This window comes from Oncorhynchus mykiss, unplaced genomic scaffold (assembly GCF_013265735.2).
Source record: "Oncorhynchus mykiss isolate Arlee unplaced genomic scaffold, USDA_OmykA_1.1 un_scaffold_568, whole genome shotgun sequence".
Taxonomy (NCBI): Eukaryota; Metazoa; Chordata; class Actinopteri; order Salmoniformes; family Salmonidae; genus Oncorhynchus; species Oncorhynchus mykiss.
In genome coordinates, this window is record NW_023494015.1 from 40,963 (window position 1) to 58,339 (window position 17,377).

The window sequence follows — 17,377 nt, forward strand, 5'->3', positions numbered from 1 at the left end:
AAAGAGGAGCGACCCAGGAATGTGTGTGCTTTGGGGACCTTTAACAGAATGAGACCGGCAGAACGGGTGTTGTATGTGGAGGATGAGGGCTGCAGTAGATAGCTCAGATAGGGGGGAAGTGAGGCCTAAGAGGGTTTTATAAAGAAGCATCAACCAGTGTGTCTTGCGACGGGTATACAGAGATGACCAGTTTACAGAGGAGTATAGAGTGCAGTGATGTGTCCTATAAGGAGCATTGGTGTCCTATAAAGAACATCTAGCTTCTAGAGAGCACCCTTACCTGCCGATCTATAAATTACATCTCCCTAAGCACGGGTAGGACGGTCTGAATCATGACGATCAAACACATGACATGGGTTCCTCAATATGTTTTTATTGAGTATAGTAAGGGACAGTCCTCTGCTAATATCTAATTGTATACTTTATATACATATATATATATATATATATACTTCTACATATACTTGTCCCAAAGACAAATACACACCACACAATCACTCACAGAAGAACAACACATGTTTAGTTAGTAGGGTGCCGCCCTGTGTGCGTGTCCCTGTGTGCGTGTCCCTGTGTGTGTCTACCGCGAGGCGAAGTAGGGCCTGATCTTCATGCAGATGGCTTTGAGAGAGTACCAGGATCCCTTCCAGTTCATCCACACCATGCCGTCATCCGTCCCGTGTTTTGCCATGTACCGGGTGTAAGCCCCGCCCCAGTAGTAACGGCCATTGGGATTGGCTGAGTGACACCTGTTGTACCACCAGCCACCGCCGTCCTCACGGGAGCACTGCTTGGATGGGTCACCTGGAGTCCTGTTAGAGGGGGAGGGGGGGTTAGAGAGGGGGGAGGTGGGAGAGAGGGGAGGTGGGAGAGAGGGGGGGGGTGGGAGAGAGGGGGAGGAGAAGGGGGGGGGGGATGGGGGAGGGTGAGGGGGGGAGGGGTGAGAGAGGGGTGAGAGAGGGGAGGGGGGAGAGGGGGGGAGACAGTGGGGGAAAGAGAGGGGAGGGGGAGAGAGGGGGGGTGAGAGAGAGAGAGGGGTAGGAGAGAGAGAGGGGGGGAGAGAGAGAGAGAGAGAGAGAGAGAGGGGGGGTGAGAGAGGGGGTGAGAGTGGGGGGAGAGAGAGGGGAGGGGGGAGAGGGGGGAAGAGAGTGGGGGGAGAGAGAGGGGAGGGGGAGAGAGGGGGGTGAGAGAGAGAGAGGGGTAGGAGAGAGAGAGGGGGTGAGAGAGGGGGTGGGAGAGAGAGAGGGGGGTGAGAGAGGGGGGTGAGAGAGAGGGGGGTGAGAGAGGGGGGTGAGAGAGAGAGGGGTGAGAGAGAGCGAGGGGGGTGAGAGAGAGAAGGTTAGGTTAATCTATCTTAACCCATTAGTTGTCATTTATTGACTGATCAATCAACCAATCAACTAACCAACCAATCAACTAACCAACCTATCGTCCATTTCAATATCATCACAGAGAGAGAGACAGAGAGAGAGAGATGCAGAGAGAGAGAGAGACATGCAGAGAGAGAGAGAGATGGAGAGAGAGAGATGCAGAGAGAGAGAGAGAGAGATATGCAGAGAGAGAGTGCAGAGAGAGAGAGAAAGAGAAAGAGAAAGAGAGAGAGATGCAGAGAGAGATAGAGATGCAGAGAGATGCAGAGAGAGAGAGAAGCAGAGAGAGAGAGAGAGAGAGATGCAGAGAGAGATAGAAAGAGGAAGAGAAAGAGAGAGAGAGATGCAGAGAGAGAGAGAAAGAGAGAGAGAGAGAGAGAGAGAGAGAGAGAGAGAAAGAGAGAGAGAGAGAAAGAGAGAGAGAGAGAGAGAGAGAGAGAGAGAGAGAGAGAGAGAGAGAGAGAGAGAGAGAGAGACATCATCCCATACCAGTTATCGTTGTCTCTGTCGTAGGTGCTGAACATCATTCCGTTGTGGATGGTCATGGTCCGGTTCTCTCCAGACAGCTCCGTAGCCCCCTCCAGCATCACGTTACCGGCCGTACCAGAGTACCCGTTGATCGCCATCACATACCTGGACGCCTCGCTCTACAGAAAGGTGTTTTTTTTTTTACTATAGTCACATTTTAACAACAACATTCTCAGTGTTTTAAAGTAACCCAACCTAGACCCCAGAGATTGTGGAGATTTAGATTTCCACTATGATGCTAGTTCAGAAAGTATAGATTCTGTCTGTCTGTCTGTCTGTCTGTCTGTCTGTCCGTCCGTCCCTCCGTCCAACTGTATAGTAAAGGTACTGTTACAGCTGAAGTCGGAAGATTACATACACCTTAGCGAAATACAGTTAAACTCAGTTTTTCACAAATCATGGCATTTAATCCTAGTAAAAATTCCCTGTTTTAGGTCAGTTAGGATCACCACTTTATTTGAAGAATGTGAAATGTCAGAATAATAGTAGAGAGAATTATTTATTTCAGCTTTTATTTCTTTCATCACATTCCCAGTGGGTCAGAAGTTTACAAGCACTCAATGAGTATTTGGTAGCATTGCCTTTAAATTGTTTAACTTGGGTCAAATGTTTTGGGTAGCCTTCCACAAGCTTCCCACAATAAATTGGGTGAATTTTGGCCCATTCCTCCTGACAGAGCTGGTCTAACTGAGTCAGGTTTGTAGGCCTCCTTGCTCTCACACGCTTTTTAAGTTTTGCCCACAAATTTTCTATGGGATTGAGGTCAGGGCTTTGTGATGGCCACTCCAATCCCTTGACATTGTTGTTTTTAAGGCATTTTGCCACAACTTTGGAAGTGTGCTTGGGGTCATTGTCCATTTGGAAGACCCATTTGCGACGAAGCTTGAGATGTTGCTTCAATATATCCACGTAATTTTCCTACCTCATGATGTCATCTATTTTGTGAAGTGCACCAGTCCCTCCTACAGCAAAGCACCCCCACAACATGATGCTGCCACCCCCGTGCTTCACGGTTGGGATGGTGTTCTTCGGCTTGCAAGCCTCCCCCTTTTTCCTCTAAACATAACGATGGTCATTATGGCCAAACAGTTATATTTTTGTTTCATCAGACCAGAGAACATTTCTCCAAAAAGTACAATGTTTGTCCCCATGTGCAGTTGCAAATAGTGGTCTGGCTTTTTTATGGCGGTTTTGGAGCAGTGGCTTCTTCCTTGCTGAGGGGCCTTTCAGGTTATGTCGATATAGGACTCGTTTTACTGTGGATATAGATACTTTGTAGCTGTTTCCTCCAGCATCTTCACAAGGTCCTTTGCTGTTGTTCTGGGATTGATTTGCACTTTTCGCACCAAAGTACGTTCATCTCTAGGAGACAGAACGCGTCTCCTTCCTGAGCGGTATGACGGCTGCGTGGTCCCATTGTTTTTATACTTGAGTACTATTGTTTGTACAGATGAACATGGTACCTTCGGGCGTTTGGAAATTGCTCCTAAGGATGAACCACACTTGTGGAGACTTTTCTGAGGTCTTGGCTGATTTCTTTAGATTTTCCCATGATATCAAGCAAAGAGGCACTGAGTTTGAAGGTAGGCCTTGAAATACATCCACAGGTGCACCTCCAATTGACTGAAATTATGTCAATTAGCCTATCAGAAGCTTCTAAAGCCATGACATCATTTTCTAGAATTTTCCAAGCTGTTTAAATGCAGAGTCAACTTAGTGTATGTAAACTTCTGACCCACTGGAATTGTGATACAGTGAATTATAAGTGAAATAATCTGTCTGTAAACAATTGTTAAAAAAATGACTTGTGTCAGGTACAAAGTAGATGTCCTAACCGACTTGACAAAACTATAGTTTGTTAACAAGAAATTTGTGGAGTGGTTAAAAAACGAGTTTTAATGACTCCAACCTGAGTGTATGTAAACTAGTTTTAATGACTCGAACCTAAGTGTATGTAAACTAGTTTTAATGACTCCAACCTAAGTGTATGTAAACTAGTTTTAATGACTCCTAACCTAAGTGTATGTAAACTAGTTTTAATGACTCCTAACCTAAGTGTATGTAAACTAGTTTTAATGACTCCAACCTAAGTGTATGTAAACTAGTTTTAATGACTCCAACCTAAGTGGATGTAAACTAGTTTTAATGACTCCAACCTAAGTGTATGTAAACTAGTTTTAATGACTCCAACCTAAGTGTATGTAAACTAGTTTTAATGACTCCAACCTAAGTGTATGTAAACTAGTTTTAATGACTCCAACCTAAGTGTATGTAAACTAGTTTTAATGACTCCAACCTAAGTGTATGTAAACTAGTTTTAATGACTCCAACCTAAGTGTATGTAAACTAGTTTTAATGACTCCAACCTGAGTGTATGTAAACTAGTTTTAATGACTCCAACCTAAGTGTATGTAAACTAGTTTTAATGACTCCAACCTAAGTGTATGTAAACTAGTTTTAATGACTCCAACCTAAGTGTATGTAAACTAGTTTTAATGACTCCAACCTAAGTGTATGTAAACTAGTTTTAATGACTCCAACCTGAGTGTATGTAAACTAGTAAACTTCAGACTTCAACTGTACGTGTATATTTAACTGTTGGTACTGGGCGTGGCTGTGTTACCTGTATAGTAAACTGTTGGTACTGGGCGTGGCTGTGTTACCTGTATAGTAAACTGTTGGTGCTGGGTGTGGCTGTGTTACCTGTATAGTAAACTGTTGGTACTGGGCGTGGCTGTGTTACCTGTATAGTAAACTGTTGGTACTGGGCGTGGCTGTGTTACCTGTACAGTAAACTGTTGGTGCTGGGTGTGGCTGTGTTACCTGTACAGTAAACTGTTGGTACTGGGTGTGGCTGTGTTACCTGTACAGTAAACTGTTGGTGCTGGGTGTGGCTGTGTTACCTGTACAGTAAACTGTTGGTACTGGGCGTGGCTGTGTTACCTGTATAGTAAACTGTTGGTGCTGGGTGTGGCTGTGTTACCTGTATAGTAAACTGTTGGTACTGGGCTGTGTTACCTGTATAGTAAACTGTTGGTACTGGGTGTGGCTGTGTTACCTGTATAGTAAACTGTTGGTACTGGGCTGTGTTACCTGTATAGTAAACTGTTGGTACTGGGCGTGGCTGTGTTACCTGTATAGTAAACTGTTGGTACTGGGCTGTGTTACCTGTATAGTAAACTGTTGGTGCTGGGTGTGGCTGTGTTACCTGTATAGTAAACTGTTGGTACTGGGCTGTGTTACCTGTATAGTAAACTGTTGGTACTGGGCGTGGCTGTGTTACCTGTATAGTAAACTGTTTGTACTGGGCGAGGCTGTGTTACATGTATAGTAAACTGTTGGTACTGGGCGTGGCTGTGTTACCTGTATAGTAAACTGTTGGTACTGGGCGTGGCTGTGTTACATGTATAGTAAACTGTTGGTACTGGGCGTGGCTGTGTTACCTGTATAGTAAACTGTTGGTACTGGGCGTGGCTGTGTTACCTGTATAGTAAACTGTTGGTACTGGGCGTGGCTGTGTTACCTGTATAGTAAACTGTTGGTACTGGGCGTGGCTGTGTTACCTGTATAGTAAACTGTTGGTACTGGGCTGTGTTACCTGTATAGTAAACTGTTTGCACTGGGTGTGGCTATGTTACCTGTATAGTAAACTGTTTGTACTGGGCGTGGCTGTGTTACCTGTATAGTAAACTGTTGGTACTGGGCGTGGCTGTGTTACCTGTATAGTAAACTGTTTGTACTGGGCGTGGCTGTGTTACCTGTATAGTAAACTGTTGGTACTGGGCGTGGCTGTGTTACCTGTATAGTAAACTGTCTGTACTGGGCGTGGCTGTGTTACCTGTATAGTAAACTGTTTGTACTGGGCGTGGCTGTGTTACCTGTATAGTAAACTGTTTGTACTGGGCGTGGCTGTGTTACCTGTATAGTAAACTGTTGGTACTGGGCGTGGCTGTGTTACCTGTATAGTAAACTGTCTGTACTGGGCGTGGCTGTGTTACCTGTATAGTAAACTGTTGGTACTGGGCGTGGCTGTGTTACCTGTATAGTAAACTGTTGGTACTGGGCGTGGCTGTGTTACCTGTATAGTAAACTGTCTGTACTGGGTGTGGCTGTGTTACCTGTATAGTAAACTGTTGGTACTGGGCTGTGTTACCTGTATAGTAAACTGTTTGTACTGGGCTGTGTTACCTGTATAGTAAACTGTTGGTACTGGGCTGTGTTACCTGTATAGTAAACTGTTGGTACTGGGCGTGGCTGTGTTACCTGTATAGTAAACTGTTGGTACTGGGCGTGGCTGTGTTACCTGTATAGTAAACTGTTGGTACTGGGCGTGGCTGTGTTACCTGTATAGTAAACTGTTGGTACTGGGCGTGGCTGTGTTACCTGTATAGTAAACTGTTGGTACTGGGCGTGGCTGTGTTACCTGTATAGTAAACTGTTTGTACTGGGCGTGGCTGTGTTACATGTATAGTAAACTGTTGGTACTGGGCGTGGCTGTGTTACCTGTATAGTAAACTGTTGGTACTGGGCGTGGCTGTGTTACCTGTATAGTAAACTGTTGGTACTGGGCGTGGCTGTGTTACCTGTATAGTAAACTGTTGGTACTGGGTGTGGCTGTGTTACCTGTATAGTCAACTGTTGGTACTGGGCGTGGCTGTGTTACCTGTATAGTAAACTGTTGGTACTGGGCGTGGCTGTGTTACCTGTATAGTAAACTGTTGGTACTGGTGTGGCTGTGTTACCTGTACAGTAAACTGTTGGTACTGGGCGTGGCTGTGTTACCTGTATAGTAAACTGTTTGTACTGGGTGTGGCTGTGTTACCTGTATAGTAAACTGTTTGTACTGGGCTGTGTTACCTGTATAGTAAACTGTTTGTACTGGGCGTGGCTGTGTTACCTGTATAGTAAACTGTTTGTACTGGGTGTGGCTGTGTTACCTGTATAGTAAACTGTTGGCACTGGGCTGTGTTACCTGTATAGTAAACTGTTTGTACTGGGCGTGGCTGTGTTACATGTATAGTAAACTGTTGGTACTGGGCGTGGCTGTGTTACCTGTATAGTAAACTGTTTGTACTGGGTGTGGCTGTGTTACCTGTATAGTAAACTGTTGGTACTGGGCGTGGCTGTGTTACCTGTATAGTAAACTGTCGGTACTGGGCGTGGATGTGTTACCTGTATAGTAAACTGTTGGTACTGGGCGTGGCTGTGTTACCTGTATAGTAAACTGTTGGTACTGGGTGTGGCTGTGTTACCTGTATAGTAAACTGTTGGTACTGGGCGTGGCTGTGTTACCTGTATAGTAAACTGTTGGTACTGGGCGTGGCTGTGTTACCTGTATAGTAAACTGTTGGTACTGGGCGTGGCTGTGTTAGCTGTATAGTAAACTGTTGGTACTGGGCGTGGCTGTGTTACCTGTATAGTAAACTGTTGGTACTGGGCGTGGCTGTGTTACCTGTATAGTAAACTGTTGGTACTGGGCGTGGCTGTGTTACCTGTATAGTAAACTGTTGGTACTGGTGTGGCTGTGTTACCTGTACAGTAAACTGTTGGTACTGGGCGTGGCTGTGTTACCTGTATAGTAAACTGTTGGTACTGGGCTGTGTTACCTGTATAGTAAACTGTTGGTACTGGGTGTGGCTGTGTTACCTGTACAGTAAACTGTTGGTACTGGGCGTGGCTGTGTTACCTGTATAGTAAACTGTTGGTACTGGGCGTGGCTGTGTTACCTGTATAGTAAACTGTTGGTACTGGTGTGGCTGTGTTACCTGTACAGTAAACTGTTGGTACTGGGCGTGGCTGTGTTACCTGTATAGTAAACTGTTGGCACTGGGCTGTGTTACCTGTATAGTAAACTGTTTGTACTGGGCGTGGCTGTGTTACATGTATAGTAAACTGTTGGTACTGGGCGTGGCTATGTTACCTGTATAGTAAACTGTTGGCACTGGGCTGTGTTACCTGTATAGTAAACTGTTTGTACTGGGTGTGGCTATGTTACCTGTATAGTAAACTGTTGGTACTGGGCGTGGCTGTGTTACCTGTATAGTAAACTGTTGGTACTGGGCATGGCTGTGTTACCTGTATAGTAAACTGTTGGTACTGGGTGTGGCTGTGTTACCTGTATAGTAAACTGTTGGCACTGGGCTGTGTTACCTGTATAGTAAACTGTTTGTACTGGGTGTGGCTGTGTTACCTGTATAGTAAACTGTTGGTACTGGGCGTGGCTGTGTTACCTGTATAGTAAACTGTTGGTACTGGGCGTGGCTATGTTACCTGTATAGTAAACTGTTGGCACTGGGCTGTGTTACCTGTATAGTAAACTGTTTGTACTGGGCGTGGCTGTGTTACATGTATAGTAAACTGTTGGTACTGGGCGTGGCTGTGTTACATGTATAGTAAACTGTTGGTACTGGGCGTGGCTGTGTTACCTGTATAGTAAACTGTTGGTACTGGGTGTGGCTATGTTACCTGTATAGTAAACTGTTGGTACTGGGTGTGGCTGTGTTACCTGTATAGTAAACTGTTGGTACTGGGTGTGGCTGTGTTACCTGTATAGTAAACTGTTTGTACTGGGCGTGACTGTGTTACCTGTATAGTAAACTGTTTGTACTGGGTGTGGCTGTGTTACCTGTATAGTAAACTGTTGGTACTGGGCGTGGCTGTGTTACCTGTATAGTAAACTGTTGGTACTGGGCTGTGTTACCTGTATAGTAAACTGTTGGTACTGGGCGTGGCTGTGTTACCTGTATAGTAAACTGTTGGTACTGGGCGTGGCTGTGTTACCTGTATGGTAAACTGTTTGTACTGGGCGTGGACCTTGTTGCCAGACCAGTCCTCCATCTCCATGAGGACCTCAGTGGGACCCTGCTTGGTTAGCTGACTGATGCGTTCGTTACCCAGCCAGTACTCCCCTGTCACATGACACAGGACAAACACAGGGTCAGTGATATCATTTAACAATAGATGAATGGCAGTGGACAGCAGTATCCAGTATCCAATGTTACCTGAACCTGAATTGAGTGATTCTAAATGCCATTGACCCCGGTAACTATTGACAGTTGTTTTACCATTTGTTTGTTCTCACCTGGAGTGCTGCAGTGTCCCTTCCCGACGTCGAAGGCGATATTCCCGAAACCGCTGCGGTAGTTGTCCCAACGCCGGCCGAAATCTACAGAACCATCCATCCTGTTCTGAATAGTGGTCCAGCCTGGAAGGGGACATAGAGAAGAAGAAAGAGGACAAGACATTCAGAGACACTTACAGGAGAAATTAGGGTTAAGTGGCTTGCTCAAGGGCACAACGACAGATTTTCACCTAGCCAATTCAGGGATTCTTACCAGCGACCTCTTGGTTACTAGCCCAACGCTCTTAACCACTAAGGTGAATGGAGAACTGTCTATCGAGGGAATGTGACAGAGGATGTGAGGTTGAGGAGGGAGGGTGGGAGGGACAGGCTGGTAGAAGAATAGAGAGAAAGGGGGTGGTAGAGAGAGAAAGAGAGGGGTGGTGGAGAGAGAGAGAGGGAGAGATGGGGAGAGAGAGAGAGAGACAGAGAGAGAGAGAAGGTAGAGAGAGAGAGAGAGAGAGAGAGAGACGGAGAGAGACAGAGAGAGAGATGGGGGTGGAGAAAGAGAGAGAGGGGAGAGAGAGGGGGTGGAGAGAGAGAGAGAGGGAGAGAGGCGAGAGAGAGAGAGAGAGAGAGAGAGAGAGAGAGAGAGAGAGAGAGAGAGAAGAGACAGAGAGAGAGAGAGAGAGAGAGAGAGAGAGAGAAACAGAGAGAAACAGAGAGAAACAGAGACAGAGGGGGAGAGGGAGAGAGAATGACAACCACCCACCTCCATTCTGAGTGGTCTGGTCACAGTAGACTTTGTAGGGCTGGTAGAAGGAGTCAGGCTGGACCAGATACATCCCAGAATCCCTTCCTCCTTTCCTGTAGATGTCCTCACACTCCTTACCTGGAGGTCAGGAAGGAGAGACACATTTAGTCCACAGGATCCAGCCTGGGAAACCATCGTAACTTTAGGCCAAGATAACCACCCCTCCCCACCCACAAAACCACCCTCCCCACCCACAAAACCACCCCTCCCCACCAACAGAACCACCCCTCCCCACCCACAGAACCACCCCTCCCCACCCACAGAACCACCCCTCCCCACCCACAGAACCACCCCCCCACCCTCAGAACCACCCCTCCCCACCCACAGAACCACCCCTCCCCACCCACAGAACCACCCCTCCCCACCCACAGAACCACCCCTCGCCACCCACAGAACCACTTCTCCCCACCAACAGAACCACCAACCCCCCATCCAGAGAACCGCCCCTCCCCACCCACAGAACCTCACCAGAGACAACAGGTATGGGGCAGGAGACGGTGCACTGCTCCCTGCATTCGTCTCTCTGGGCCAGGATGGCCTTCTCCACTCTCTGGATCTTCATGCGGATCTTCTCCAGGACTCCCTGCAGGATCCTGTGGGTTTAGACGAATAAGGAGAACAAGCAGAAGAAGACAAAATACGTTATTAATTAATATCCCCTCCAACACACACACACACACACACACACACACACACACACACACACACACACACACACACACACACACACACACACACACACACACACACACACACACACACACACCTGATGTTAGATGGGAACACGGTGTCTATAGCCTCCTTTGCATAAACATGCTGGGTCTCCAAGTCATCTGTGTACTGACTCACCAGGTCACCATTCTCTGTAGAGGAGAGAGGGAGGGGTGAGAGAGGGGGAGGGAGGGAGGGAGGGAGGGAGGGAGGGAGGGGGAGGGAGGGAGGGGTGAGAGAGGGGGAGGGAGGGGCGAAAGAGGGGCGAGAGAGAGGGAGGGAGGGGCGTGAGGGGCGAGATAGACGGCGAGAGAGGGGATCGAAGGGGTGAGAGAGGGGGAGGGAGGGGCGAAAGAGGGGCGAGAGAGAGGGAGGGAGGGGCGAGAGGGGCGAGAGAGAGAGGGAGGGAGGGGCGAGAGACAAGGAGGGGCGAGAGAGGGGCAAGAGAGAGGGAAGGGCGAGAGAGGGGCGAGAGAGAGGGAGGGAGGAGGGGCGAAAGAGGGGGAGGGGGAGGGAGGAGGAGGGTGAGGGCTAAGGCATTGTTTCCTAACCTCGTTTTAACCAGTAACATCTCACAGATGAGCGGTATCACTGTGTGTTTGTCACCTCCGTCTTACCGTTGCTAACCAGCTGTCTCTCTCTCAGCGCTGAGGACATTCCGTCTACGTAGTTATAGATGGTGTTAGAGGATCTCGACAAGTCGTCAACATCCTTCTGCATCCTCCTGACTTCCTCTTTTACGCTCCTCTCTTGTTTCAGTATGGCCGTCTTCAGCTCACAGCCTGTAGGACACAGCACCCCCTGTAGGGCCGGAGGAGGACGGAAACACTGGGTAATGTAGATGCTAAGGAAGTGTTTCCGCTGTGACCGTAAGATCTCTATGGTAGAGATGATAGTTGCTAATGCTAAGGAAGTGTTTCCGCTGTGACCATAACATCTCTATGGTAGAGATGATAGTTGCTAATGCTAAGGAAGTGTTTCCGCTGTGACCATAGGATCTCTATGGTAGAGATGGTAGTTGCTAATGCTAAGGAAGTGTTGTCTCCATAGCCCGTAAGACACAAGGGACTGCGTGATTAACTAGACTTGATCAATCAATGTAGAGAGGCTGGATTAATGTAATTGTTGTGATCAGTGGAGAGGGTATGGATTAATGTAATTTATGGCATCAATATCAATGATTAGGTATTGATGAATGATGGTTGATCATAGTCAAGTGTAGTCAAAAGCACACAACACCGCACCGTCTGTTCAGAATATACAACCTAACACCTCACCGTCTGTTCAGAATATACAACCTAACACCTCACCATCTGTTCAGAGGCATGTGTACATCCCCCAGCCTCCGGTTGCTCTTCTTTCTCCTGCTCTGTGCCTCTGGCGGGAGCCTCCGTGGGTCGCCCCCGGTAATGGCTACCACCACTGATGGGAGCGGGGTTGTTGCGGGCGGGGGAGTAGGTCTCACGCCCCTTGGACAAGGGTCGGTGGCCGCGAGGGTCCACCACTGTTTTGGGCTGCGGGGGGAAGGAAGGAAGAGAGAGAGAGAAAGCGAGAGAGAGAGAGAGAGAGACAGAGAGACAGAGAGAGAGAGAGACAGACAGACAGACAGACAGACAGACAGACAGACAGACAGACAGACAGACAGACAGACAGACAGACAGACAGACAGACAGACAGACAGACAGACAGACAGACAGACAGACAGACAGACAGAGAGAGAGAGAGAGAGAGAGTTTGGGATTACATTTTGTAGAGGAATTCGGTGTGAAGGAACAGTGTGAAGGTCTCTAGTTGAAACACGAATTAAAGAGATTCACTTACATCAGTCTTATCACCCTGTGAAAGATAAACAACATACAAACATTAGCGTTAAAAACAGGACAAATTTAATTAAAAAATTAAAAAATGAAACATAAAAATGTGCCATTAAAAGTTATTATAAACTACATTTATTATATATGAGAATATCATTATTGCAACAAATTACAATGTTAATGCTATTTCAGAGGGTTCAGAGAGTGGAAGACAGTAGTCAGTTAATTAGTTAATAGACCAATAAGAAAGAGAGTTCCAAGCCTCTCTGCCAATAACAGCTGGTTTTCAGTTTTCCCCTCCCCACTCAGACCACTCCCAGAGAGTCCTAACTAAATTCTTGCTTGTGAAATTGATCTTTGCTAAGAAGCTATTCTTGTTTCTTTTTGACCATTTTAACTGAAAACAATCGCAGTAAGGTACTTCATTGTTACCAGAAATGATTTGATATTAAGATTAAAACAGCTGCATTTGACCGTTACGGTAGTAATAATAATTTTAAAAAATATTGTAAATATATTTTTTTATATATATATATATATATACACACTACTGTTCAAAAGTTTGGGGTCACTTAGAAATGTCCTTGTTTTTGAAAGAAAAGCACATTTTATGTCCATTAAAATAACATCAAATTGATCAGAAATGCAGTTAATGTTGTAAATGACTATTGTAGCTGGAAACGGCAGATTTCTAATGGAATATCTACAGAGGCGAACAGAGGCCCATTATCAGCAACAACCACTCCTGTGTTCCAATGGCACGTTGTGTTAGCCAATCCAAGTTTATCATTTTAAAAGGCTAATTGATCATTAGAAAACCCTTTTATAATTATATAAGCACAGCTGAAAAGTGTTGTGCTGTTGTGCTTTAATAAGCAATAAAACTGACCTTCTGTAGACTAGTTGAGTATCTGGAGCATCAGCATTTGTGGGTTCAATTACAGGCTCAAAATGGCCAGAAATAAAGACCTTTCTTCTGAAACTCATCAGTCTATTCTTGTTCTGAGAAATGAAGGCTATTCCATGCGAGAAATTGCCAAGAAACTGAAGATCTGGTACAACGCTGTGTACTACTCCCTTCACAGAACAGAGCAAACTGGCCCTAACCAGAATAGAAAGAGGGGTAGGAGGCCCCGGTGCACAACTGAGCAAGAGGACAAGTACATTATAGTGTCTAGTTTGAGAAACAGACGCCTCACAAGTCCTCAACTGGCAGCTTCATTAAATAGTACCAACAAAACACCAGTCTCAACGTCAACAGTGAAGAGGCGAGTCTGGGATGCTGGCCTTCTAGGCAGAGTTGCAAAGAAAAAGCCATATCTCAGACTGGCCAATAAAAATAAAAGATTAAGATGGGCAAAAGAACACAGACAGGAATAGCATCCCGGAATAGTCATTTACAACATTAACAATGTCTACACTGTATTTCTGATCAATTTTATGCTATTTTAATGGACAAAATTAATATTTTTCTTTAAAAAAAAAGGACATTTCTAAGTGACCCCAAATTTTTTGAACGGTACACACATATAGAGAGAGATGTAGAGAGAAACAGAGAATCAGAGAGAGAGAGAGAGAGAGAGAGAGAGAGAGAGAGAGAGAGAGAGAGAGAGAGAAACAGAGAAACAGAGAGAGAGAGAGAGAGAGAGAGAGAGAGAGAGAGAGAGAGAGAGAGAGAGAGAGAGAGAGAGAAACAGAGAATCAGAGAGAGAGAGAGAGAGAGAGAGAGAGAGAGAGAGAGAGAGAGAGAGAGAAACAGAGAAACAGAGAGAGAGAGAGAGAGAGAGAGAGAGAGAGAGAGAGAGAGATGTAGAGAGAAACAGAGAGAGAGAGAGATTCAAGCAATAAGAATAAGACACAAAATGTCAGTAATATTCCATTCAAGATTTAAAAAAAATACTGAACTCATAATAGTGTTACTGTATAGTTCAACTTGTGCTTAAAGCCTCCTTGTCCATCTATATACATTACCATGTCATATTCGTCGTAGTCGTCTTGACAACGGACAGCATAGACACACAGGCAGAGTAGCAGTAACCACTTCATGTTCGCGTTAGATGGTGTCTCAATAAAGTTTCTGCCTTTGAAAATCAACAGATTTCAGTGGAGGACACAAACGTATTTAAACCTGTCCCACGTTTAAAGCACCTCCCTCTCTCTCTCTCTCTCTCTCTCTCTCTCTCTCTCTCTCTCTCTCTCACACACACCCTCTCGATCAAGTTCCCTCTAACCACTGGTTTAGGAGTGTACCCTCCCTCAATTCTAAACTTAACCACTATGGACATTGAATGTAAACCTGACCTTAAACCTATGAATGTGGTCCGAATGTCATGTCAACCTATGGGCTCTAATCTGGAGCAGAACTTTGTTATATCACCTCCATGGGCTCTAATCTGGAGCAGAACTTTAGAATGTCCCCCTATGGGCTCTAATCTGGAGCAGAACTTTATTATGTCCCCCTATGGGCTCTAATCTGGAGCAGAACTTTATTATGTCACCCTATGGGCTCTAATCTGGAGCAGAACTTTAGAATGTCACCCTATGGGCTCTAATCTGGAGCAGAACTTTATTATGTCCCCCTATGGGCTCTAATCTGGAGCAGAACTTTAGAATGTCACCCTATGGGCTCTAATCTGGAGCATAACTTTATTATGTCACCCTATGGGCTCTAATCTGGAGCAGAACTTTATTATGTCCCCCTATGGGCTCTAATCTGGAGCAGAACTTTATTATGTCCCCCTATGGGCTCTAATCTGGAGCAGAACTTTATTATGTCACCCTATGGGCTCTAATCTGGAGCAGAACTTTATTATGTCCCCCTATGGGCTCTAATCTGGAGCAGAACTTTATTATGTCCCCCTATGGGCTCTAATCTGGAGCATAACTTTATTATGTCACCCTATGGGCTCTAATCTGGAGCAGAACTTTAGAATGTCCCCCTATGGGCTCTAATCTGGAGCAGAACTTTATTATGTCCCCCTATGGGCTCTAATCTGGAGCAGAACTTTATTATGTCCCCCTATGGGCTCTAATCTGGAGCAGAACTTTATTATGTCCCCCTATGGGCTCTAATCTGGAACATAACTTTATTATGTCACCCTATGGGCTCTAATCTGGAGCAGAACTTTATTATGTCCCCCTATGGGCTCTAATCTGGAGCAGAACTTTATTATGTCCCCCTATGGGCTCTAATCTGGAACATAACTTTATTATGTCACCCTATGGGCTCTAATCTGGAGCAGAACTTTATTATGTCCCCCTATGGGCTCTAATCTGGAGCAGAACTTTATTATGTCCCCCTATGGGCTCTAATCTGGAACATAACTTTATTATGTCACCCTATGGGCTCTAATCTGGAGCAGAACTTTATTATGTCACCCTATGGGCTCTAATCTGGAGCAGAACTTTATTATGTCACCCTATGGGCTCTAATCTGGAGCAGAACTTTATTATGTCACCCTATGGGCTCTAATCTGGAGCAGAACTTTATTATGTCCCCCTATGGGCTCTAATCTGGAGCAGAACTTTATTATGTCACCCTATGGGCTCTAATCTGGAGCAGAACTTTATTATGTCCCCCTATGGGCTCTAATCTGGAGCAGAACTTTATTATGTCACCCTATGGGCTCTAATCTGGAGCAGAACTTTATTATGTCCCCCTATGGGCTCTAATCTGGAGCAGAACTTTATTATGTCACCCTATGGGCCCTAATCTGGAGCAGAACTTTATTATGTCACCCTATGGGCCCTAATCTGGAGCAGAACTTTATTATGTCACCCTATGGGCCCTAATCTGGAGCAGAACTTTATTATGTCACCCTTTGGGCTCTAATCTGGAGCAGAACTTTAGAATGTCACCCTATGGGTTCTAATCTGGAGCAGAACTTTATTATGTCCCCCTATGGGCTCTAATCTGGAGCATAACTTTATTATGTCACCCTATGGGCTCTAATCTGGAGCAGAACTTTATTATGTCACCCTATGGGCTCTAATCTGAGCAGAACTTTATTATGTCACCCTATGGGCTCTAATCTGGAGCAGAACTTTATTATGTCACCCTATGGGCTCTAATCTGGAGCAGAACTTTATTATGTCACCCTATGGGCTCTAATCTGGAGCAGAACTTTATTATGTCACCCTATGGGCTCTAATCTGGAGCAGAACTTTATTATGTCCCCCTATGGGCTCTAATCTGGAGCAGAACTTTATTATGTCACCCTATGGGCTCTAATCTGGAGCAGAACTTGATTATGTCACCCTATGGGCTCTAATCTGGAGCAGAACTTTAGAATGTCACCCTATGGGCTCTAATCTGGAGCAGAACTTTATTATGTCACCCTATGGGCTCTAATCTGGAGCAGAACTTTAGAATGTCACCCTATGGGCTCTAATCTGGAGCAGAACTTGATCATGTCACCCTATGGGCTCTAATCTGGAGCAGAACTTTATTATGTCACCCTATGGGCTCTAATCTGGAGCAGAACTTTAGAATGTCACCCTATGGGCTCTAATCTGGAGCAGAACTTTGTTATGTCACCCTATGGGCTCTAATCTGGAGCAGAACTTTAGAATGTCACCCTATGGGCTCTAATCTGGAGCAGAACTTGATTATGTCACCCTATGGGCTCTAATCTGGAGCAGAACTTTATTATGTCACCCTATGGGCTCTAATCTGGAGCAGAACTTTATTATGTCACCCTATGGGCTCTAATCTGGAGCAGAACTTTATTATGTCCCCCTATGGGCTCTAATCTGGAGCAGAACTTTATTATGTCACCCTATGGGCTCTAATCTGGAGCAGAACTTTATTATGTCACCCTATGGGCTCTAATCTGGAGCAGAACTTTATTATGTCACCCTATGGGCTCTAATCTGGAGCAGAACTTTATTATGTCACCCTATGGGCTCTAATCTGGAGCATAACTTTATTATGTCACCCTATGGGCTCTAATCTGGAGCAGAACTTTATTATGTCACCCAATGGGCTCTAATCTGGAGCAGAACTTTATTATGTCCCCATATGGGCTCTAATCTGGAGCAGAACTTTAGAATGTCACCCTATGGGCTCTAATCTGGAGCATAA

The 17,377-nt window shown here is 45.6% G+C and overlaps 1 protein-coding gene across 1 annotated transcript; it reads right to left on the bottom strand.

The window, feature by feature from the left end:
* Positions 1 to 355: 355 nt before the first annotated feature.
* LOC118959894 (fibrinogen beta chain-like) lies at positions 356 to 14,421 on the bottom strand. Its single transcript, XM_036974454.1, has 11 exons — positions 14,266 to 14,421; positions 12,302 to 12,316; positions 11,791 to 11,994; positions 11,098 to 11,281; positions 10,536 to 10,632; positions 10,238 to 10,362; positions 9,728 to 9,847; positions 8,977 to 9,099; positions 8,676 to 8,803; positions 1,857 to 2,014; positions 356 to 809 (listed from the first exon to the last, which is right to left on the bottom strand). The coding sequence occupies exons 1-11, from the start codon at positions 14,338 to 14,340 to the stop codon at positions 578 to 580; spliced, it is 1,461 nt and encodes a 486-aa protein (XP_036830349.1). The 5' UTR covers positions 14,341 to 14,421; the 3' UTR covers positions 356 to 577.
* Positions 14,422 to 17,377: the final 2,956 nt, after the last annotated feature.

Excerpts from the sequence above, each read along its gene's own strand:
- LOC118959894 (XM_036974454.1), bottom strand. The coding sequence starts at position 14,340 with ATGAAGTGGTTACTGCTACTCTGCCTGTGTGTCTATGCTGTCCGTTGT. Across the intron at positions 11,282-11,790 it reads CACATGCCTCTGAACAGATG|GGGGTGCTGTGTCCTACAGG; the intron begins GTGAGGTGTTAG and ends CCGGCCCTACAG. Across the intron at positions 8,804-8,976 it reads GGGACACTGCAGCACTCCAG|GGGAGTACTGGCTGGGTAAC; the intron begins GTGAGAACAAAC and ends GTCATGTGACAG.